At 41.3% G+C, this 25,720-nt stretch overlaps 2 protein-coding genes across 2 annotated transcripts in view; one reads left to right on the plus strand and one right to left on the minus strand.

The window, feature by feature from the left end:
- WDFY3 (WD repeat and FYVE domain containing 3) overlaps positions 1-13,140 on the plus strand; it is a 254,837-nt gene extending 241,697 nt beyond the window's left edge. The window contains exons 59-65 of the mRNA XM_029913674.1: positions 515-694; positions 6,757-6,939; positions 7,633-7,729; positions 9,684-10,013; positions 10,679-10,790; positions 11,188-11,385; positions 12,029-13,140. Coding sequence (XP_029769534.1) covers positions 515-694; positions 6,757-6,939; positions 7,633-7,729; positions 9,684-10,013; positions 10,679-10,790; positions 11,188-11,385; positions 12,029-12,149 — 1,221 coding nt within the window. The 3' untranslated portion in view covers positions 12,150-13,140. The remainder of the gene's footprint in view (positions 1-514; positions 695-6,756; positions 6,940-7,632; positions 7,730-9,683; positions 10,014-10,678; positions 10,791-11,187; positions 11,386-12,028) is intronic.
- A 9,279-nt stretch (positions 13,141-22,419) lies between these two features.
- Positions 22,420-25,720, minus strand: part of CDS1 (CDP-diacylglycerol synthase 1) — a 59,246-nt gene continuing 55,945 nt past the window's right edge. Inside the window, exons 12-13 of the mRNA XM_026660506.2 lie at positions 24,906-25,009; positions 22,420-23,045 (exon numbers count right to left, since the gene is read on the minus strand). Of these exons, the coding sequence (XP_026516291.1) occupies positions 22,907-23,045; positions 24,906-25,009 (243 nt within the window). The 3' untranslated portion in view covers positions 22,420-22,906. The remainder of the gene's footprint in view (positions 23,046-24,905; positions 25,010-25,720) is intronic.

The following is a 25,720-nucleotide window of genomic DNA, read 5'->3' on the forward strand; positions in this document are numbered from 1 at the left end:
TATGTATGTGCAATCAACTGCGCCCTGTTGAGTATTACTAGATTATTGGTGCAGTTCTCAGGTGAACCACACCCTCAAGGTGTGTGCTAGTAGCCTAATAATGTGTCTTGTTATGAGTCTGTACTAAAGGCAGTTATGCAAGAAACTGAATAAAATAGTCAGAATGTTATAGTTGACAATTTGCAGTATACTGTAAAACCCTTCTTTTTTAAATACTCCTATTATCTGAAATCCATTTATATCTTAAACATGTATCATTTGCTTTTTGAAAGTCCCAGTTTATCTAAATAAATTCTCCATTCCATTTGCATGAATTGATGTACTGTAGTGAATTTCTGTCCTGTGCCTCATAGATTCCAAAGCCAGAAGGGACCATGGTGATCATCTAGTCTGACCTCCTGTTTAACACAGGCCATAGAAATTCCCCAAAATAATCCCTAGAGCAGATCTTTTAGAAAAACATCCAATCTTGATTTTTAAATTGTCAGTGATTTTTGTTTGGTTTTGTTCTTAGGCATTGCTTGGTCATACTGATACTGTCACATGCTCAACAGCATCACTAGCTTATCACATAATTGTGAGTGGATCACGTGACCGTACCTGCATCATATGGGATTTGAACAAATTATCATTTCTAACACAGCTCCGAGGTCACAGGGCTCCAGTTTCAGCACTTTGTATAAATGAATTAACGGTAAGAACCAATACACTGCATGATGTATGTTCAGAAACTTAAACATTCGTATCATAACTAAGGGTATGTCTACACTACGAGAGTAGTTCGATTTTAGTTAAATCGAATATGTGCAATCGATATTAGAAAGTCGAACGTGTGTGTCCACACTAAGGACAGTAATTCGACTTTGTCAGTCCACACTACCAGGGAAAGCGTCGACATTGGAAGCAGTGCACTGTGGGCAGCTATCCCACAGTTCCCGCAGTCCCCGCTGCCCATTGGAATTCTGGGTCGAGCCCCCAATGCCTTCTGGGTAAAAAAATGTGGCGAGGGTGCTTTTGGGTAACTGTCGTCATCCGTCAGTCACTACCGCCCTCCCTCCCTCCCTGAAAGCGCCGGCGGGAAATCAGTTCGCGCACTTTTAGATCAGTGACAGCGCGGACGCCACAGCACTGCGATCATGGATCCCGCTGCGACCATCGCTGCAGTTGTGGCCGTTCTCAACGCCTCGCAGCTTATCATACACCTTTCCCAGAGGCAGATGCAGAGAAATCAGGCGAGGAGGCTACGGCACCGCCGTGAGGGCCTGAAGTCGGAGAGTAGCACAGAGCTGTCATAAACCACGAGCCCCAGCGCCCAGGACATCACGGTGGCAATGGGGCATGTGGATTTTGTTGAACGGCGATTCTGGGCCCGGGAAACAAGCACGGACTGGTGGGACCGCATAGTGCTTCAGGTCTGGGATGAATCCCAGTGGCTGCGAAACTTTCGCATGCGGAAGGGGACTTTCCTTGAACTTTGTGACTTGCTGTCCCCTGCCCTGAAGCGCAAGGACACCCGCATGCGAGCAGCCCTGACTGTCCAGAAGCGAGTGGCCATAGCCCTCTGGAAGCTTGCAACGCCGGACAGCTACCGGTCAGTCGCGAACCACTTTGGCGTGGGCAAATCTACCGTGGGGGTTGTTGTCCTGCAAGTAGCCAAGGCAATCGTCAAGGTACTGCTGTCAAAGGTAGTGACCCTGGGAAACGCGCAGGCCATCATAGATGGCTTCGCCGCGATGGGATTCCCAAACTGCGGTGGGGCTATAGATGGGACTCAAATCCCTATCCTGGGACCGGGCCACCACGCCAGCCAGTACATCAACCGAAAGGGCTACTTTTCAATGGTGCTGCAAGCACTGGTGGACCATCGGGGACGGTTTACAAACATCTACGTCGGATGGCCGGGCAAGGTTCATGACGCTCGCGTGTTCAGGAACTCTGGTCTGTTTAGACGGCTGCAGGAAGGTATTTACTTCCCGGACCACAAGATAACTGTTGGGGATGTGGAGATGCCTACAGTGATCCTCGGGGACCCAGCCTACCCGCTAATGCCCTGGCTCATGAAGCCCTATACTGGCGCCCTGGACACTGAAAAAGAACTCTTCAACTACCGGCTGAGCAAGTGCAGAATGGTGGTGGAGTGTGCTTTTGGCCGTCTCAAGGGGAGATGGAGAAGCTTACTGACTCGCTGTGATCTCAGCGAAACCAATATCCCCATCGTTATTGCAGCTTGCTGTGTGCTCCACAGTCTGTGTGAGAGCAAGGGGGAGACCTTTATGGCGGGGTGGGAGGTTGAGGCAAATAGCCTGGCTGCTGATTACGCCCAGCCAGACAGCCGGGCGATTAGAAGAGCCCAGCGGGACGCGCTGTGCATCCGGGAGGCTTTGAAAGCCAGTTTCAAGGCTGAGCAGGGTACCCAGTGACTTTTAAGTTTGTGGACACAGAAGCAGAACTTGCCCCCGTTTCTTTACCCAGTTGCCGTCGACTATCCTCTCCAATCACATACCCCCTTCACCCCCTTCCCAAAAAATAAAATCTGTTCTGTTTTGTTAATGGACACCATTGTCTTTATTACTGTTTTCGCGGGAATGTTTTAAACCTGGGACGCAGACTGTGGCGGGGGGCGGGTTTAGTGTTGTGATGCAAATGATGCTTCTAAACTCCAGGAATGACAGGCTCCGCGGTGGTGGACTGGTTGTTTCAACGGAGCCTGCCAGCCCTCCTGGCCGGGACTGCGTGTATGTGTCGGCTATGTGACTGTCTTGCAGGGGGAGGAGGGTTACAGATCCCCTGCTGCGCGGCTCTGTGATCCAGGGTAAGGACCGCTGCATAAGATCTGTAACTGCCCTCCCACGCCACCAAGTCACAGAGCAACACCACCCCCCCCACCACACAGAACATGAAAACCACCTCCCAGACTGACCAGGATAACTAGTCACTGCACTGTATATGTGCCCTGCTGCTGCACCTGCCCCCTGCTAAAGGTGACTGTCCTGTCCAATGACCAAGCCCCTTCCCCCTCCTTCAGACAGACTCCCCTCCAAAAGAAGAGGATGGAAACAGAAATGAACAGAAACGTATTCTTTATTAACAACCGCACATGGAACGGGGGGGTGAAACTTGGACGGGGTCTTGTGTGAGGCGGGTAGGAAAGGACTTTTCAAATTTTGGGGAATGAGAGCCTTCTAGTGGTAGAGCAGTCCGCAGGGGTGGAGTGAAATTTTTCACGGCCCCTTCCACCCCTCCGTGTTTGGACTTTGGGTGAGGGGGGTATGGGACTTGGTGGCGGGGCAGGGCAGTTACAGAGAGACTGCAGCGGGGCTCTCTCCTCCTGCCTCCGGTCCTGCAGAACATCCACAAGGCGGCGGAGCGTGTCCGTTTGCTCCTTCATTAGTCCAAGCAGCGTTTGAGTAGCCTGCCTGTCCTCCTGTCGCCACCTCTCCTCCCGTTCAATGTTTGCCCGGTGCATTTGGGACAAGTTCTCCCTCCACTGTGTCTGCTGGGCTGCCTGTGCTCGGGAGCATGCCATTAGTTCAGCAAACATGTCTTCCCGTGTCCTCTTCTTCCTCCTCCTAATGTGCGCTAGCCTCTGGGCAGATGTGGCTGTGGGAATTGGAAAAAGGGAGTGAATTCCTGAGACAGATCAATGTATCTGTGAACAGAGAACATAGTCTTTCTCTGTGAACAAGACCATGCAGAGCACCTATCACACGCGCACTGAGGACAAGGTCGAATTTTCGGCCCTCGCCTACCGTACCTGCGGTCTTGCTGTGGCGAGCTGAGGAGCAGGGCAGGACACCGGACTTTGTCTAGATGGCAAACATGGTAAGCCGTAGACTTGTGGCTGCTTAAAACTTTAAGAGTGGCACTGGCCTCCTTTCGCATAGAAAGCAATGCGAGTCTCTGCTGGCAGCAATCCTGCAAGCATGAACTCTGCCCCTGTCCCAGCCCCTCGCGGCTGTAAACCGCGTGGCTGTAAACCGGCGGTTGCAGTTCTGTAAAGGGACGGGCAAGCTGTCCCAATACTAACTTTCCCCTACCTAATTCACAGCAGGGAGTCATGCCAGACATCACCCTCCTGAAGGTCTCTGCGAGCCAGAAGGAGCGGATGCTTCGTGACAGCTTGCAGAAACCGGGGCCATTTGCTGCGCTGCTCTGCAAGGCCATGATCCCGGAGTACCTGCTGGCGTTGTGGCAGGGAAACGTGTTCTACCACGGGGGGCCTAATAAGCTCTCCCTGCCCAGGAACCTGCTGATGAGGCTGGAAAAACACCTGCAGGAGGTGTATGAGGAGTTCTCCCCGGAGGATGTCGCCTCTATCCCCGGTTACATTGACCAGTTCTTGGCTTAGGTGCCCTTGGAGGGACAAATGACTGCAGGGTTTTGGGCACTATAATCATGAAGCGGACATTGTGCAATTTTTTGAAAATGGTTCGGACTATATATTGAGGCGCCCAAAGACAGACTAATCATGACACACTTTGCACTGATTCCCCTTTTGTTTGACTTTCCTGTTTACATGTTTTGAAGCACTTTACCCACTGTTAATATTTTCAATCTTCCTGTTTTGTTGCAAATAAATGTTTACATGTTTTAAAGCACTTTAGCTACTGTTAATATTTTAAATATGCCAGTTATGTTGTAAATAAATGTTTGGATATTTAAAACACTTACTGCTTGATCCTTCCCCTGAATCTGTGTCTGGGGTAACGGCTGGGGAGGGTTGGTAGGGGATCTCTGTGAGGGTGATGAAGAGCTCCTGGCTGTCGGGCAAATCAGCGTTGTAAGCGCTGTCTACTGCTTCGTCCTCCTCATCTCCTTCCTCCTCTTCCCCGTCCGCTGAGGAACCGGCCGCGGACAATATCCCATCCTCAGAGTCCACGGTCAGGGGTGGGGTAGTGGTGGCGGCCGCACCTAGGATGGAATGCAGTGCCTCGTAGAAACGGGATGTGTGGGGCTGGGATCCGGAGCGTCCGTTTGCCTCTTTGGTCTTCTGGTAGCCTTGTCTCAGCTCCTTGATTTTCACGCGGCACTGCGTTGCATCCCGGCTGTAGCCTCTCTCTGCCATGGCTTTAGAGATCTTCTCATAGGTCTTTGCATTCCGTCTTTTGGAGCGCAGCTCGGAAAGCACGGACTCATCTCCCCACACAGCGATGAGATCCAAGACTTCCCGATCCGTCCATGCTGGGGCCCTCTTTCTATTGGATTGCACGGCCATCTCTGCTGGAGAGCTCTGCATCGTTGCCACTGCTGCCACTGCTGCTGAGCTCGCCACGGTGTCCAAACAGAAACTGCGCTTCAAACTGCCCAGACAGGAAAAGGAATTCAAATTTTCCCGGGGTGTGGCTGGTCAGAGCATCCGAGCTCGGACTGCTGTCCAGAGCGTCAACAGAGTGGTGCACTGTGGGATAGCTCCCGGAGCTATTAGCGTCGATTTCCATCCACACCTAGCCTAATTCGATATGGCCATTTCGAATTTAGCGCTACTCCTCTCGTTGGGGAGGATTACAGAAATCGATTTAAAGAGAGCTCTATGTCGAACTAAATGGCTTCCTGGTGTGGACGGGTGCAGGGTTAATTCGATATAACGGCGCTAAATTCGACATAAAAGCCTAGTGTAGACCAGGCCTAAGACTTTCCTAAACTGTTTTTCTGACAAGATAACAAAAGGCTTTTTCATGCAGGTCAATCCAATTTCTTTTTTAATTGATTTTATTTGAATGTGTGCACACAAGAGTTCGAAAACATGTACATATCTACAGCATTGTTGATTTAAGTCCTTTTTATACTGTTACATATTTTAAGCAGAACCATATATTGTTCAAACAAAAGGAAAGCATAAAACTCTTCAGCGGCTTTGGGGATATTTGTACAACTTACTCCCAAAAGCCATGTAACTGGCTGCTTCCAAACCACCTAATGAAATTTGGACCCTAGTGAAAATGTGAAATGCTTGTTGAGCAGTGTAGTCCAAAAGAGGAATACTCATGCAGTGAAGGGAGTCCATTCAATCATAAAGAAAGGGCAACATATCATAAAATCCTATAGTATTGAAATAGCAACTACCATGACCTATCCCTCTGCATGATGTAGTAGTGAAGATTGCTCTGTTACAAGCATCAACCCTGAGATACTAAGGGCCTGTCTTCACTGCAGTGTTAGCTTGGGGTATAACTCGAGTGTTGCTCCTAACCTGATTCCTGTCCCCACACACATATCTTTATTTGGAGTTTAGTGCTAGGGTAACGCAAGGTAATTTAGAGGGAAACAAGCCTGAACTCCTTTTTAAGCAAGATAACAAGTGAGGGTTAATGTAGTATAAAGCTGCAAGCCAGAAAAGGAAGCCCCATAGGTTGGGACATGTAAAACTAGACTGGACAAGGTACTGAACATGTATTGATGTGAATAGTCCTGTCATGAAAGATGTTGGGCTCAAGATCAAATCAACTTACATTACCTACATACCATAGGTCTCCGTGAGGTTTGTATTTCTCTGACATAGGGAGCCGAACTTTAGGCATCCATTTTTGAAAACCTAAGCCTGTATTTAAGTACCTAAATAAGAGGCCTGCTAGGTGCTCAACATTTCAGAAAATCAGGATACCTCTTCAAATGTCTAAATATGGATTAGGAGTCTAAACTTTAAGCACCCATTAAAAAAAAATCTTATCCTATGTTTCTGCTCAAATGAAGTATCTTTGTAAATGCCCAAAATCCCGAGTGAAATTTAAAGGATTTGGGTTTTGTTCCCTTTGTCAGGGTGATATTGTGTCATGTGCTGGCACTTACATCCACGTGTGGAGTATTAATGGAAACCCTGTTGTGAGCGTGAACACTTTCACTGGGCGGAGCCAGCAAATCCTATGCTGCTGCGTGTCTGAGATGAACGAGTGGGATACACAGAACGTCATAGTGACAGGACATTCAGACGGAGTGGTCCGAGTAAGTAGCAGGAGTCTCTGCTTAGGTACTCGCACTAGGGGTCATCCAGGGATTTAAAATAACATTGAAGTTGCAGAGAAAGTATAGATGTAAACTGCAGAGAGACACAGCCCTTTCTGGACCGACAGGCTGTAGCACGCTGTTTTTTTTTCCTTCTGCTTTTTGATGCGTGTGTGGTGATGTGATAATTGACAGCTATCAGTGTCTGTGTTTTTAAATTTTAACTCCTTTCCAGTCTGTTTTGGTTACTGCTGAACTACTTTTCTGCCTGAAGACTAAGGAGCTCATTCCCTAATTTTTTTTTGCAAGACTTCAGTGGGCCAGTTTTTCTTGCAGAAGGAGAGAGCTAGTAGCAGCTCTGTATCTCCACTTGCAACACTCCTGTTCTGTTGCAATCCCTAAGCAGAGACTTGCTCATGTCAAATTGCCATAGGTGGTGACTTTTTCATGAAAACTGGGCTGATGCTGCAGAGTTCATTCATTTGTGATCCAGGTTTGATTTCCAAAGGTGGGAACCCATTGTGGTACCTACCCCCTAAAAAGTGGATTTATAGTGTAAATGGTGATGGGCAATGTGGATATTCTGCTCTTATACTGTGACTTAGTTCATAAAGTATTTTATAGGCAGCCTATAAAGATATAAATGTTTTATCTTATGCTTCTCTTCCTCTGTCTCCCCCTCCCACACCAAAGTTCTGGCGGATGGAATTTTTGCAAGTACCTGAAACACCAGCTCCGGAGCCTGTGGAGATCCTGGAAATGCAAGAGGATTGTCCAGAAGCACAAATAGGTGTTTTGCTTTTGTTTTGTTTAATTGTCTCAGTACTTCGGTAAAATACTATAGCTGTAAAACACAGGAATGGTGATACACATTTTAGACCATGGTACAGCACACATTTTGTGTCTACTAACAGAGAGAGGACTTGATTCTCCTTTCACACCTGTGTAATTCCACTGACTTCAACGGTTACTCCTGTTTTATACATGGGATAATACAGGGGTGGCCAACCTGAACCTGAGAAGGAGCCATAACTTACCAATGTACATTTCCAAAGAGCCACAGTAATAGGTCAGCAGCCCCCCCATCCCTCCCCACACCGCCCGATCAGCTGTTTTGTGGCATGCAGGAGGCTCTGGGGGGGGGGAGGGGGAGGAGCAAGGGCACAGCAGGCTCAGGGGAGGGGGCAGGAAGAGGTGGAGTGGGGGCAGAGCCAGGGGTTGAATAGTGAGCACCCCCCGGCACATTGGAAAGTTGGCGCCTGTAGCTCCAGCCCCAGAGTCGGTGCCTATACAAGGAACCGCATATTAACCTCTGAAGAGCCGCATGTGGCCATCCTGGGTTAATATAAAAAATCCAGCTCATATTATCTGATCCCTTTGTGCAGTTTCCACTGTTAACGGTGGATGTATTAAAAAAACCCAATAACAGTTAATCATTTCCTTCCCTATAAACAGGAACATAAGATACCTGAGCCAAAACCTATTCATAGAGCATACTTTTTTTTTTTTAAGAAAGCAGAGTTACACTACTGGGAGCAGATACTATTCTTGTCTTCACAAATAATTCAGTGCACACTAACTAGGGCCATTTTCTTGATGGCTATCTTTTCATCTTCATATTCAAAATAAATGTTAGATTAAGATGTCTTGTGAGATCAAATGTAAGTACCCCCTGCGTAAAAGTAACTAAAGTCTCTAACTGGAGGTACTCTAAGGGACATTTGAATAAATCTGAATTTAAAGTAATTGTCAGAGTTGTTTAATAAACTGAACTTTTCACCTGCCAGGACTTTATCATATCCACATGCATTTTCCATTAACCCCTCACCCTAATTATACAACAGTTCCTAGCATTCACTGTAAAAAATGCTACAAACATAGCCCATTGAAATAAGAGTAGGCAGCTGGGAGCTTAGACATGGGGTTTTTTTTAATACTGATTTTAAAACTTTAGTTCACCTTTAATAGTCATTCTAATCTCGGTAGTTCTGGATCATGCCAGCTGTAAACTACTGAAATTATCGCTCCTGTTTCTTTTTCCATCAAGCATTATGTGGTATGTACATGTAAAATAATGAATTTTTTAAATACAGGATTTAGAACTGTAAAATTCAGGGTTGGGGTGGTGCATGTTCCGGTAAGTGGTTCCTGCTTTTATGCTACAATGATAGGATGGGAAAATAAATTCTTATCACACACAAGAGACTCACAAAAGAGTTATAAAGGATGATGATGATACTGAAAGAGCAATGTCTTCCCTGACACAGCTTGCAACCCTGCAGCCTCAGTTTGGCTGAATTAGATTTGGAAGAGCGTAACTAAGTTTTAGATCTTGGGGTAGAAATCCAGGGAAAGAGATGAGTGGAATTTTCAAAATCACTTCAGTGATTTAGGAGCACAAATACCATTGGAAGTCAATTAAGCATTTTTGAAAATCCGATCCAGTATCTCTCGAGAAGTGGTATTTCCAGGCAATTAGCAGAGTGTAGGTAATCTTGTAGTTTTATGGGGTGAATATTCAGTGGGACACAGATTAGCTGTGTGATAGCCACTGATATGGGTCACATATAGCTAGAACCCTGCACTGCTTTGATGATATACCTGTCTGTGATTACAGGAATGACTCCAGTTACACCCACTAGGTTCTTCTGTAGATGTTGCAGCAATGCAACTTTATAAAAGAATGAGATCTAAATACTTCTGTTGTGCTAACTTTTTCTATTCTCTTGTGCCATATAAAATAGGGCAGGAAGCCCAGGATGAGGACAGCAGTGACTCTGAAGCAGATGATCAGTGTATCAGTCAGGACACTAAACCACGGGAGAGCCAGAGTCAACCAAACAGCACCAGCCACAGGCCTGTACCATCATCATCCAGGGCGACAGCAGCATGGTCAGCAGACAGTGGCTCCGATGACTCTAGACGTTGGTCAGACCAGCTCAGCTTGGATGAGAAAGATGGCTTTATCTTTGTGAACTATTCTGAGGGGCAAACTAAAGTGCATCCCCATGCTCAGGTTAACCACCCAAACCCAAACCATGTAGAAGTACGGCACTACAGCAAACTTAAACCAGGTACATGAAATGAGAATCCCATTCTCCCTTATTTAACTCTGTGTTGTAAACAATGCGCCTTAAGGCTGTATGCTTCTGTTCCTGCTGCATTAGGCACTCTGAGTTAAAGCATGAAAGTTTTGCAGACAGAAGCCCTGAATTTTCTTTTCTGGTTAGTTAGTCATAACTCAAAAATTGACAGTAAAGGGTGTCACTTGTGCATTAAGGTGCATGTTATTTCAGCTCTTCATGCAAAGCAGTGTTTCCCAAATTTTTGAAGACTTGAGTCCATCTTACAGAAAAAGTGAAATCAGTCATGGCTCTGCCCTGTGGTGCTAAAAGCCTACCTGGGTATTTTAATTCATACCTCCTCTGTGTCAGTGTCCTTTCTTTGGCTAGACCTTTGCATCTCCTCCTCTCCCTTTGGGAAACACTGGTGTAGAGCTTCATAATAGGATAAGTCCTCTCCTTTCTTATGTGCAGTGAAACAGATTAAAATGTTGACAAAGTATCATCAGTCAGGCACAGACCTGTATTGGAGACATGCTGCCCGGGGGGGCCACTGCAGGAAGATTGTTCCTTCTCCCTACCCACATACTCTCATGGGGATAGGATACAATCTGGTGTGTGATGACAAAGCAATAGCGAGAGGACTTTAGCTGTTCTTTTTTCCTGCCCACTTCTAGGATACAGATGGGAGCGTCAGTTAGTATTTAGAAGCAAACTAACTATGCACACAGCATTTGATCGCAAAGACAACGCACATCCAGCAGAGATCACAGCACTAGGCATCTCAAAGTGAGTAACCCAAACACTGTTGCCTAAGATGGTTTTTCAAAATGGATGAGTTTGGGTGGGTGGATTGGGGGTAGGGGGGCTACATTCTGTTACTCTTTAAGATACAGTGAAAACCTGACAGAAGAGCACCATTTAGAACTGGTTTATTCCAGTACTGGAATAAAAAGCACATCGCTGAAAACCAGATTCATTATAACTAATACAGCTTGTAGTTATGCCCTCTCATAATTGTATTCCCCAGTAAGACCAGGCTAATTTGTGTTTGCCATCTCTGTTGGTCTCAGTTTAATATTTGGTATGAACAAGTCATTGACATGTACAGCACATAGGTGATGAGATTGTAACGGTGAACAAACCTGGTATGTTGTGGCTGGAACGTCCATTCCTGTTCTTGCAGGGACCATAGCAGGATTCTAGTGGGCGATGGTCGAGGAAGAGTGTTCAGCTGGTCTGTGAGTGACCAACCTGGCCGGTCTGCAGCTGACCATTGGGTGAAAGATGAGGGAGGAGACAGCTGTTCGGGCTGTTCAGTCCGATTTTCTCTCACGGAAAGACGTCACCATTGCAGAAACTGTGGACAACTCTTCTGTCAGAAGTAAGCAGTCATTCGTTTTCCTTGTACAAAGCACCCTAGCAGGAGAGTGTTAAAAAGTGAAAATGTAGGTTTCTTAAAAAAAAAAAAAAATTATGAAAACACTACCTGTGTCACAATTTTAATGGAAATAGTTGGAAAAAACAGGGCCCATCCTCCGTCTTTTTAAAATCGTTAATGCAGCAGCAGCTTGATTAAAAATTGAACTAGCAACTTTAAATCCCACTTGTTTTATGGAAAAGCACACAAGCTGTATTTTCTTCAATTAGAATTACTATCTTAACTCCATATATGGAGCACTTAAGCCATGCATTGGAATATGATTAAAAATACGTTTCTAAAACAGTCACAAATTGATGCAACCCTTGGAAATGGACACAGCTTATATCTATACAAAGACTGTTTGGACTAGTCCTTATTAAAACTATTCTTGTAGTGGTTTTGTACAGTCACTGCACAAACAAAGGTCCAGGTGTTCTATTCCCAATGCAATTGTGCTATATTTTTTAAGCTAGTTTCCTCTCCTTCTCCCGCCCCCCAGCTTGTCTTTGGTCCCTCCTGTGACTAACTAAGATATTTTAGGACTATAAATAAGAGGGTGTGGTTAGGGGAAGAACACTATTACAATTTTATTTTCCTCTTTCAGGTGCAGTCGATTTCAATCTGAAATCAAGCGTTTGAAAATCTCATCACCAGTGAGAGTCTGTCAGACCTGTTACTACAACCTGCAACATGAGAGGGGTTTTGAGGAGGGGCCTAGAAATTAATGAGGCTTTGACACAAACTAAAGACCAAGCTCTGCAGGATCCCAATTCAGCCCCACAGTAACTCACTGAATTAATTACAGAATCGTGCAGTGAATTTCGAAGGGATTAGAATATTGTCCGTTTACACTTATCTTTGTACTGTGTTAAGTACTGAAAGAAAAAGGGATCATTGATTTCATTTATGTTGATTGAAATTATAAAGCTAACAAATAAATATTCAAATGGGCAGCAAGCACCAGAAAGACAGGATTGGTAGTCACACATACAGTAAAACTTTCAGTACCCAAATCTCCCTATTTACATGGCTATCAAGAGAAAAATCCTCATTTACTAACCATCTGTTCTTGTGGAGGTAGACATCCTTATTTGGGGGTGGGGAGAGGCTTTTTAGAAGATAGTTGTAAATCTGCCTTCTTCACAAGCAACTGTGTATAATGTAAATAGGTATAATGGCCTTTTTATCTAAATATGAACTTAACTGCCTGTTACATGGGACTTCAGCCTAACCACTATACTTTGTGTGGCATCTTTATTCATCTATCAACTTAAATATGAATGTTTAAAAAAACTCAAATGGCATTATTTGTATTTTTGTTTAAAATTCAGTCTCTGCATGTTTGTTCTTTCAGTTGTCCACAATATCCTAATTTAAACAAGGCTATTCGTAGAAATGACATGGATTTTTTTTTTTTTTAAAGGAAAACTTTTTGGGGGAATAGGACTTGCAATATTTTATTCCAATTGTAAAATAACTAGGAACTAAGTTATACACTCTGTAGTTGCATTTTATACCTATCTATTTACCACCTCATTGTTCATATTTAATAAGGCCTCTTTTATACATACATTACAGCTGCTGTTTTGTTCAGTACTTATTATAGTTAAGCAGCTGAATTATGCAATGCAAGAACCAGCTTTTACCTTCTTAAATAGAAATTGGCTTGCATGTAACTCAAAATTAACTTCTCTTGCATAAAATTTAGTCTCTCTTTCTTTGGCACCTTTGTTCTACTGAACATAATCCTTGCTCAATAACTGGATAATATTAATATCAGAACTGCTTTTAAGTCTTCACCATTCAGTGACAAGACAGTGATTGATAGTTTTCCATTAAGTTTTAATATGAATTTAATTACAGTATTTTTAATCAGTAATTTATTTTGCACCACATATGGGACAGACACTGGCATCCACAGTGAGTAGAACAGTTGCAGAAGACAGGCCCACAGTCATACTTTGTTTTTGTTTTTTTAAATGTATGTATATATTTTGTAAATGGGTGATAAAACTGGTCTAGATTTAGGTATATTCACAAACAGAGAATACTTTTAAATAATGGTGAGAATACGACCCAAGTCAACAAGAAACGGGCCAAACTTGCATCAGTGGATATGCCATGAGCGATGTAATTGGAACAATGGAATTACCTTAAATTTATGTGGGAGTGACAGCATAATCTGGCCTACACTCTATATAGCTAAATCAAACACAAACCTTACATTGCACCATTGAAAATATTAGAACCTCTATGATGGTATGAGATTTCCCAAAAGATAGTCACGTGTTAACTGAAGCACCTGGCTTTTGTTGATTTGTGTTATTTTACTATTTACCCTGGAACACATTTATGCACTGAAAGTTAAATAGGTATTTTGATACATGTTTGTTAAGTATGTGATGGACTGTAACAATTAGATAAAATTCCTGTTTTGGTATGTATACTAGGTCCCCAAGAGAACAAAAAGGCTTTTTGTAGAGCTCTTCCACACTATTGAGTGAGTAAATGCAGGTAAGTTGAGCCAGTAGCTGCCTTGCATGGCCAGCTTGACAAATTTATCTTTAAGAAAAAAAAAATGCTTTTGGTACAGAGAGCCTACATTTCTGTATTAATACTACTTTGATGCTATAATCCAGATTATGGGTTAATAACCTGTACATTGTCTGCTTTAAAACCCTTAAATGCACCTGAGTCCACTGAAATCTTTTCCCCTTGTTTCCAACTTGTTTTTGTATGGGCTGAGACCTCACTATCTTAGTTCCAAATTAATTTTTACAGCTAACACAATAAACCCTTGGAAACACTGAGCTTTTCTCACAGAAAGGGTGATTGAAGTAAACTAAATATTAAATGCCACTAAAATAAAAGCTGCCTATAGAACTCGTGCTGGGTTAAGACTGCAGGACTTTCACTGAAACCATTAATTGTGTTTAACTATAGATGCTTTGTACCAGTGTTGTTCTACTTTTTACAGTTGGCACTGCACTAAAAAGCTACCCTCCTCCCCCACCCCCCCGCATCCTGTAGTATTAATCTTAATTTACATTTAGTAAATCAATAAAACCCACTCTGCAGGCTTAATTCCTGTCCTGCACTGTATAGCAAACTCTTCCAAAACAACTTAGGAGGTGCAGTACAAACACCAGCTCATCATATTTCCTCTGGTGCTCTGGGTAACTGTTTTGTTCAACTGGGGATAGTCTTTTCTTTTTAGCTTCTAATGCACATACCTACTTTGTTTCTCCAAACAGCTTTGTTTTCCCTATAAAAGTTTGTTGGAGCAAAAACACATAAGTACACTAACATTAGCAGTCTATATTCTCTTCGAGTACCTCACCTGTCTTCTCGGGCCTTGTTCTTTGTAGTATACTTATTAATTCATGTACTCTAACACTTGTATGTAGTGTGCAACTGTAATGTCATGCTTATGAAGATGAGTTTGGCTGCCTCCAGCCCACATTCAATAGCAAAACACTTTAGATAAGTTATTTTGCACTTTCTTATGTATAAAATTGGTAGAAAATTATTTTTGCTTTGTATCATTTAAAGACTCCTTTTGTTTCAGTAAATGAACTGTGTACAAAATATTTATGCAGTTAAAACTGTTTTTAGAAAGTATTTTTAATTTCAGCAAGTTTGGTTACTTGTTGCATGACTATTAACACAGCTGACTTTTTGTGTCAGTGCAATGTATATTTTTTTGTCCTGTTATTAACTTGTAAGCCCTAGTAAATGGCAACTTATTTGTACAGCAACAGGAGTAAATTGAAGATAACTGGCTAAGACTGGAGTGTGGAATTTTGTACTATATTGCAGAATCCAATATCTGTTTTTTTTTGGTGGTTATGTAAAAGGCCTGAAGAATTACTATCTAGTGTGCAATCTGTGATATCTGAATGTTCATTGTATATTTGTCTCCAATGCAAAAAGGTAGAGTAACACAATTACAATACATGATTAAATGCAATAGTTCAGGTACTTAAGTATTTTTTTCATTTCAAATAAATACCTGCTATTTACCACCAAAAGGCTGTTTTGCATTTATCTTGAAAGAATTTGAATAAGGAAGCAATGGTTGCAGTTGAACTGACCACATATTAGGAGTACCAGTCCTATTTGAACTTTTTTCCAAATATAAGTACGGTAATTCATAAATGTTAAAATAGAAAACCCTTGTATTTTGTTTTACAAGTGTCATCATAAGCCTTGAAACCTAGAGGATTGGCCATGATGGGAACAATAGTATCTCACCCTAATGAAAAACTGAGAAGGGAATGACTATGCTTGGTTCCTTAAGGAATATCAAATTTGAATTTAACCTCCTTCCCCAAGCAACATTCAACCTTAGCTTGTGAGAGATTGCTGAAATTCTAAGACAACTTTGGGAATTTCCCCCCTCCCCCAACAATTATATCAGTAACAGTTTGCTGGAGAGTGAGCCCATGTTTCACCAACCTTGATATTGTTTTTACAAATAAGTTTGTTTTTTTTCCCCTTAATTAGTCACATGCTAGCCCTTAAAACTTGTTTGCAGGATTAAGTGTGCCAAATAGCTGGCTGACTCCAACACACATGTACTGATGCCAGAACTGGTACAGTGAATGATTGATCTTGAGGAGAGGAATAGAAAGTTTCTTACCGGTAATGGTATCTCCCCCAGTTCTGCACTTCTGGCTGCTCGCCTTGAGCTGCAGCTTTGGCCATATCCCTTCTGCTCCTGCTTGCCACCAGACAAGTTATTCCAAAGCTATAAAACTTGCATATCATGAACAACAAATATAGAGATAATTCTGTACATTAGACCAAGACAGATGGTAACAATCCCACTTCATTATCTGATCTTTGACTCATGAGCTACTTAGAATGGGTAGAACTGTGGGAGATGCTGCTAGCAGAAAGGAAGTTACCAGTAGAAATGTTCCGTTCTGCATCCCAGCATCTCCCACAATTCTGGACCTCTGGAAAGCAGCAGCCACTGAACAGATGTACGGAGAATTATGAAGAAAAAGAATGTTTGTAGGAAGTTAAAGTATCCCCACTCTATCTGCTTGCTCATTTCTGGGCCAGTGTTTTATGAAGATGATGGCAGCTTTGCAAATTTCCATCCATGAGGTTGTTACAAAATCCAGATACACACTCCCTTCTCCACTAAGTGCCATCAGGAGACAACAGACTGGCCTTCAGACAGAGGAGCTGCTTTTGCCCTTTGTGAATGGTGTAAGTAACATGCAGTCAATTAGTGGCATAAGCAACTTTTAATAGCTTTGCCAGGGATTCTGTTTTTACATTACACTTGTCCAAAATTGGACGTACTCCCACATACTTCCAAGTAGTCATTCACTTACATTAAAATCTTCTGGTCTGGCCAGGTTGAATTTATTTGATCACTACCTCCTTCTGTCAATCAAATTCCACAGCCAAGTCACCTTTCCAGTGTCAAGGGGCTGAGACAATGTAAACTTGACTGTATTCCCAGACCGGAGGAAGAGCTCTGTGTAAGCTTATTTCTCTCACCAACAGAAGTTGGTCCAATAAAATGTATTATCTCACCCAACTTTTTCTATAGTCAGTTGCCCTTTTTAAGTGGGTCAGAAAACTGCAGTTAAAGAAAATTTGATTAACATCCATCCTTGAGCACTCATGGTTTTATAATCTAAAATTCTTTTAGCTTGAACTGACTACCTTTTAAGTTGGTGCGCCTTTAAAACATTCCTTTTATCTTATCTTAACGAGATTGCTCCCCTTTTATGAAGGTTTTTAGAATCCAGTCAAAATCAGTCAAGCTTCACCAGCTATTGGAACATTTTTTTAATTGATGTTTGTGCTGTGTTAACATCTATAAAAATGAAAAAACAATGTGCACTGGTTTGCTAGCTATACACTTAACACATAAGCTTAGCAATGCAGCATCCATGGGTCTCATCTGAAATTGCAACAAAGTTAACACTCAGAAAGGAGGACGCATTTGATATAGAAGGGAGATTAAACTGAAATGCTTGAGAGTATCTAATATCAATTTTACATAGAGGAGATGGGATTTGAAAATAACCTCACCCCCATCTTTTGCAAAAACTAAATCTTAGTAAAAGCTGGACAAAAGATTTGTCCATCACAAGGTTTTGTTTAATCCTAATTCAATCGACTGGTAAATATCACCCTATTTCACCTAAGAAACGCACACAAAATATGCTATTGACAGCAGGACAACTTGTTACTAAACTAGTATTTTTGAAAGTAACTCCTCTTGTCAATCACTAAGAATGCACACAACTTCCATGTGTTCAGTAGTGAGCCAAACAGTTGGCTCAAGAGCATTCAGAGATAACACTATTTAGGGAAACACATTCCTTGTTACTCAACCAAGAGAAGTTAGTTACATACCCAATTTCATAAGCTACAGCGAGTGACTGACCAAACACAATTTTGAATCCCTTCAGCTTGCTACATTGCTACAGAAATCCACTTAGAATGTATTTTTAAAAGAAAAAAAGTAAACAGTGTCTGTAATAAGTTACAGCCTAAATCATCACTCCTCCATACACAGAAAAATGACTCAGTGGTAGTTTCTTCTGTCTTCTCCCACTCCACCAGAAGACAATAGGGACAACTGGCATCCTGGATTCCCTCTTTTTTGAAAGCAAGGAGGCAAAGAATTTGAGAATACGCTCCCTATATAAGGCCCAGTCATTCCCTTCCCTTTCCAGTTGAATATTTCCAAAGCAGAGGGAGGCCAAGACAGTGGTATAGGAAGGAAGACTATAACAAAGAATTACTGGTAAGTTATTCTGCACTTGTCATATACATCCCTTTTCTCCTATAGTGTGAAAACACAGTAGGAAGAACTGGCAGTTGCAGCAAATAATGCCATAGATGAAGGCTTACCTTAATATGCATCCTGTAGTGCCCTGCAAGCAAGAGATGTCCTGTGAAGATAGACTGTTCAGCTGATAGTGCTTGAGTGTATGTGAGGAAGACCACATGGCAGCCCAGCCTTAACTACTTCAGCAGATGCTTCCATCCTCACTGGCCCGGAAATAGTTGCCACTGTAAGAATGCCCTCCCCAGCCCCGCCACCAAAAAAAAAAAATAAATAAAAATTCAAGGGACCAGGTTAATTGGCCTGAACACAAGTTAGACAGATACATAGGTTAGTTCATCCAATTACAGAAGCCTAAGAAGCTGTTTTTCCCGTGTGATGACCATCAGAACAGAAAGAGCTGCTTAATTTGAACTCCTGACAAGACCGACTTTGTGACTCACTGAAAGAATGCAGCCTTCAAAGAATGCAGTTGCCATGCCAGCCCTCTGTAGATGGGCTACAGAGCAACAGGCTGGCTGAGGTAAAACACACTGCAGAGGACTCTGAGTACCTTTCCCAGACCTGAGGGAGAGCTCTGTGTAGCTTGAAAGCTTGTCTCTCTCACCAACAGAAGTTGGTCCAATAAAAGATATTACCTCACCCATCTTGTGCCTCCCATCCTGGGACCAACATGGCTCCAACACTGCATACAATTGTTCCTACTCTCTCTACACAGGCTAGGAGAAAAGGGAGATATGGGCTTTGCACTGCAACGTTCAGCCAGTAGCATATTCCTCCCTCCCAGTGCATAGGAGCAGCACTTGGAATTTGTTTGGGCCACACTTGTTTTTGCCTTATAGCTGAGCAGTTCAGAGAGACTTTGTGCCCAGCTGGCAGTGCCAATTCTGAGAGTAGAGATTGTTAGAAGTGGGGAGAATCAGGAACACTGGAAGCAGAGCACAAAGGATGTTCTCATCAAGTGGGCCATGTTGCCAACAGAAATCTCCTCCAAATGTCTTACTATAGTGCGGTAGAGCCCAAAAGGGAAACATTTTTACTGCAAGGAGTCAAGTAACTGCAGTGCAAATAAGTCCATTGTCTATCGTTTTCATCAGCCATGAATGGCTGCAATAGCATTATAGGACCATTTATCATCTGCAAGAATATATCAGAAACATCTTATTTTCAAAAACAAGTGTAGAAGTTACACTGCATATTACATTCTTACACCACTTTTTCTTAACGGTACAAATTGCTCAGGATCACAAGACACCCATCAGCAAGAAATCATCCCACTCTTAGCAAACTTTATGTCCCTCAAGAGAGGGGCTGGACAGGGGCAATGAGGGAGGCTTTGGAGGGGTGGAAGGGATGGTTGGTCCCAGAGCGAGGGGCCATCCGGGGCAATCGGGCATGGCATGGGGGTGGTCAGTCTCCAGAGTGAGGGGCCAGGCAGGGGGAATGAAGCCCGGCAGGGTCAGGATTCCTACCTCTGCTGGAGCTGGGATAGGAGCCACTTCCTCTTTCCTTTGCTCTTCTCTTCCCGCCCTCTGATGGCAGCTTGGGTTACTACGCCTGACCCGACACTGTCAGGTCCCTCCACAGCGGATGCCTCCCTCCCCCACCCAGAGGTATGCAATTAACATGTTAATTTTGTTTTCAGTTAATCGCAGGCATTAATTAAGATTAATTGACAGCCCTACTTTTAACAATAGAAAGGTGCATTTTTAAGAGATTGTCAGCCAAAATGTGTTTGCTATAGAGGAAAAAATGGCAAAAGTCAGATCATAGAAGATTTCTGTCCCAGCTTTATTTTCCCAATTCTAGCTTTAATAAGAGATTCAAACAATTAAAACATACATAATATGATACCATTTACAGTATATACATTGTTTCTATATTTGTAATTATCTTGTTCAGAAAAACAACAGCCTTGCCCAACAGAACTGCAAAGTGAAGAGAAATCACTGGTGTAAAATTTAGAGACTTTCCAATTCAAGCTGTATGCCTATATTAATAGAACTAATACATAAGAAACGTGAGGGTGGGCAGAGGGGGCACATTGAACAGCGAGAGGAAATATTTATGGCATTTCACAAGTTAAAAATTAAGGACCTAATCCTGCAAAGATTTACATCAGAGCCTATCAGAGTAAACGATAACAAATCTACAACAGTAGATTAAGTGGTTAACCATTAATGCTTCTGAAAATTATTTGGTTGTAACTTTGTCCTTTTTACAGTGAAAATAAAGATTCATCGACTTCAAGTGATTCACTGTATTCAATGCTACAATATATTCTACTTACTTAATATACATCCTATAAAAATTACACTAAAAAGAGTTCAAACATTTTATTTATGTTAAAATTAAATATTATAATCTCGTATCTATAGTATAAATTTATACCCAACTCTAGTAAGGCTGTGTTTCTTATTGGAAGAATCTACCAAGATACCGTTACCTAACTAAAGCCTTATTTCAATGTTTATGGATGATTTTTGTCACCCTTTCCTGCTTCAACAAACGCTACTTCCTTTCAATATTTTTTTAGAACTGCTTACTAGCATCTTTCCATAGCTCATAATTTTGGCTGTGCTATGTTTTAACCTTCAGGTTGCGTTGTGTTTTGTTTTCAAGTTAAAGAGTCCTACATGTGCTTAGTTTCAGTATTATTATTATTATTTATTATTGTTAAAAAACAAACAAAAAATTGGGAGTCGGGAAGGACAGCTAATCACTACTGGAAGACAATTTGCTAGCATTGTGATTTTAAAGCTGATTTCTTGCTCTAGAAGATTTTTTTTGACAGAAGTACTGTACTTTTACAGTAGAATATAAAAATGTAATACTAATTTGTTCCCTCAGCTATTTAGTGTTGACATTACCACTGAATGGAAACTTTATTTTGGAATTAGAACGAACATCTCTCTTTTATAACAGTATATAAGACTATTTTACTATTTACAGATTATATACAGATTACCCTGGCCTAAATGCAATTAGTATATAATCCTGAAACAGAATGTACGGTGGTCTCAGATTCTATTCTAATGTAAACAGAAACTTTGAATTCTACAAGGCTTGTTAACATCTCTATTTGCTTTCTCTATTGTTTTTTCAAGTAGCACCAAGCAATTTTAAGATTTTCATCTTTAACCCCTCACAAAAATAATATAGTCAGAGTGCAGAAGCTTATTTACATTAGGATTGGGGAAATTAAATTTCATCAAGTTAGAGTCTCTAGTATACCAAAAGAAACTTTCTGGCATTCATGTGCTTTTGTACATTATGGGAAGAAAATAGTTTCCATTTGTTCCCCCAAAAAAGTATTTTTATTTCTACTAAGATTTTACTACATGATAAAAAGGATATTATGTAAAATGAAAATAGCTAACATTAACCATTTTACAGTGTCAACTGTTTTCACACACACATAATTAAGTCTACTGAAAGAGCAGCTATCTATAAAGTATATATTTCTCAACTGAATCCTTACATTGTTACCCAAACTTACTTGAGAAGCTAGAGTTACTCAACTGTTGATAACAGATGGCAGAAGAACCATTCACCATCTCCACCTGGAACTTTGTGCATCTGGTCAGTCAGATAACAGTGACTGCTTTCAGGGGAATAATAATAATAAAAATATTAATAAGTAAGCACTTATAGTGCACTTTTCATCCAAGGATCTCGAAGTGCTTTATAAAGGAGGGAAATATCCCCATTTTACAGATGAAAAAAAATTGAGGCACAAGAAATAAGGCTAGAATGAGCTCACTTCAGACAGTGACCGATCAACAATCCTAGATTCACATCCCAATGATGTCCATTTGCTGGACTGGAGGACCCTATCGATAGTTAATCTCCACTCTAGTTCTGGATGCATTAATTGGTTTTTGTAATCCAGAAGGATTCTTCCAAAAGAGGAGACTACTGCTCAGGCACCTCAACAGTAAAGGTGCCTTTAATCTTGCAAGGATCCACTGACTTCGTTAGAGAATTTTTTTCAAAGCCATTAACTAGAAACTTGGCTAACCTTAGCCATTTTCAGTAAAACAGTAATGGTACAAATCCAGCAGTAACCCTGATATATTCTATTGTAAATTCCAGCCTCAACTTTCTGAGCAACTCTCAAGGCATACTATTTTCTGGCAAGTGATGTAATCAATTGCACAGTACATAAAACATCACTGCAGTTTGGTTATTCTTCAATAACCATTTGAGACTAAGTATGACAGAATTATTGCTAAGATATATAGTACTATAAAACTTGCATTAAAAGCAACAACTGTACTGATAAGCTACATTAAAAGTTGCACAGTGCCAGTACAGTCTTAACATTTCCTCAGTTTAGTTATTGTGATATAAAACTGCTGAAAACGAATAGTTATTTTAAAAACTATTTAACCTGTCAGGCTGGATACCGAAGGAGCGCTCACACCATCAACTTCAGAAACTAAAACACATGTTAAATAAACAGTTATTTTACAAGCAAACTTAAATTTTATGTCTTATTAAATATTCACAGTAGTTTCAGGAAACATTCGTGTCTTCAAAACTACTATCTACTTCTTGTTCAACCACGATTACTATGCAAAGTTGTAACTTGTTTTTTTCAGTGCTTTTCTGGCAGGTTGGTTTTTTTTGTTTGTTTTTGTTTTTGTTTAAGTCCACCATTCAGTCCAACTTTCCCCTCAGTGATGGCTGAAGGATTCCTTTTTCAATTAGATGAGATTTCAGGGTTTGGTATACATTTAATTGCTGTTCTGGCTGAAGTACCAACAGTTGTTGCAGTAATTTGCTGGGATTTGGACCCCTGCCAATGAAATTTAAGGGAAAAAAAATTTAATTCAATAAAAGCTCTAAACCTACCATACAGAAGTGACATCTTTTGTTTTTCTCCCTACGGTATAAATGCAGTGTCTGCTTTTTGAGAGGTTTTTCTAGTGTAATGATCTCTCCAGAACGTGTGTTATCTGGTGAGCATAATTGAAACCTGCTTTCTCCGACTGTATCTGTTGAATAAAATGTAATAAGATGTCTTAACTGGGTAAGCCACAAATGTAATATGCATAAAGGCTGCTGCTGGTCGTGGCGAGAATGTGACCGATTCCAAAATTGCTTGCTTTGACTTTCTCACCCTATGTACCTTCCAGGATATTCATGCTAACAAGCTACATGCCGAAGAATGAGCCAAGTGATGTAAGATGAGTGTCGGAGTGATGCCTGTTGCATGTCTTTTGACCACTGGGAAAGGATCTTGAAACAAGAAATCCAAGAGCAGAGAGAACCTTTCTGCTGCAAGTCTCAGCCTAAACATGTTACAAAAACCTCGAATGGTGTTTTGTACATCAATTATAGGAAAACAGACATTTCTGATTATGGCCCTCCGATAGGTGTTTGGTAGGGCATGTCTCTTGTGACTTTTTCCTAAACATAGTTAGATCATGTTTCAGTGACCAAGAAACAAATCACAAGTATACTTGACTATGCTTGCTGATTGTTGACATGATTACAAGATGTTCCTTTTTCACAAGCATAATTCTCAGCAGTTAAAAATAGGCAGAAAACAGCATTTTTCATGGTGTAATGCCTGATCCTTTGTAACAAAACCTGAAGCCTCCTTTCTCATTACTTGCCACTGAGATTAAGTTCTTGCTAGCGAGGGGTCACTTTCTGCAGACCATTTTGACAAAGCCGTTTTCTGCTCTGTACCTGTTGTTGGATAAGCTGTATACTACCCAAATAAATGGGCACTAGGCTAGGCATGGTAGAGGACAATACATTCATAAAGTTTCTTTAATAGGACACTTTCCAATTCTAGAATTGGAAAGAATCAATCCATAACTCTATTTTCAGGAAATTTCAAGTGTAATTTAAAATATTTTAAATGTATTTATGACAAAGGGTGACAGACATGCATCAGCCACCTATAGTTACATCCACGCATTTGCGTATTCTTAACTTATGAACAAATACCCAATGTACACATGCATACTGGATATTGTGAGCATAAGTGAGATGCATACAACTACACACCCCTAAATTTGAAAGTCTATCCCCAACCATCTTAAGAACTACAGTGAAAGAAGCTGCCCTGTAATACAGTTGTTATTCTAAAAGCATCCCCTTCAAAGTTGCTGTGGCTGAGAGATAAGTTGGCAATGTTTCTAATAAGTGAGATGTCCTAATTAACAATATTTAAAAAAAAATAATAATCTGAACCAGGAAGTTAGAAGTCAGATAACTGAAAATGAAGAAGTTTGATAGTTTCTTCTATTTACCTGAAGCCTACAGATTCTCCCCAAGCCACAGAAACTATAAAGGGAATGACAGCAGAACTGCCACTGCTCCAATTACCACAAATAAAAATCAGATTTTATAGGGGTTATTTCAGATTCATTTTCTTTATATTCAGTTGGGTACATACTCTTACTTTTTCGTTAACTAGTAGTAAAAAAGGAGGATAACATAGCCTGTTGCAAGACCTCTAGAAGTTTCATGAGATTTAACAATGGCTCCAATATTCAAGAGATCCCTCTGATCAAACGTAACTGCATAAATCATGCTTAAAGCTAACCTTCACTGTACCAACAGAACAGAACTACATGTAATGGAAGAAAGTTTGCTAGATCTCTATATTGACTATATGTATTTATATATGCAAAAAAAATACCTTATGAAACTGGTGATATACACATGAACAAAAGTAGCCATCAAGTACTGACAATCAAAGCGATCCATTATTCCGCCGTGGCCAGGAATAGTGTCTGCAAAATCCTTTAAGGAAAAAAATGCAGTAGTATAAATGTTCACATACAATACCTCACTAATCTATTGTTTGTATTACATCAGTGCCTAATTGAGATATAGGCCCCATCATGCTGTACCAACTGAACCGACATGTTACCAACACATAGTGACAGTCTCTGTCCTAAAGAATTTACCATCCAAACAGGCAAGACAGACAAAGAGAAGGACGAAGAGGAGGGAAACAAAGAGGTGAAGTGACTTGCCCAAGTTCACACAAGAGGTCTGTGGCAGAACTGGGAACAAATTAGGCACTGAACTGCTAGACCAGGACCATCTACCTCTACACATCGTCCTATTTTGTGCCAAGCCTTCTAATCTTTAAGTATCATCTTCTAGCATCTTGTCTGTATAGGTTCTAATACCTCCCACAGTTGAATACTTTTATCTCCTTTTTCTACCGGAGTGGCAGCTGCTGAAGCATTTATTTCGCATAAAAACATCTTTCCACAAGATGCTCCTTGAATATTAAAATGGAAAAGGCATCCTGTGATCCAAGGGTTCATATTACTGTTTATTTTACTTCAGCTTTGCAAATCCCCCATATGTTTCATTGATTTCCAAATGTCCTTAATTAAAAAGAATGTTGTGTCTTTATAAATTCATGTGGTATAAGCAATCACTCTCTGTATAAGCATTGTATTCAAACACTATTTTTAATTTTACAAAAGAAAATCTGAA

This window comes from Terrapene carolina, unplaced genomic scaffold, assembly GCF_002925995.2.
Source record: "Terrapene carolina triunguis isolate 2854851 unplaced genomic scaffold, T_m_triunguis-2.0 Scaffold789, whole genome shotgun sequence".
Classification (NCBI taxonomy): domain Eukaryota; kingdom Metazoa; phylum Chordata; order Testudines; family Emydidae; genus Terrapene; species Terrapene triunguis.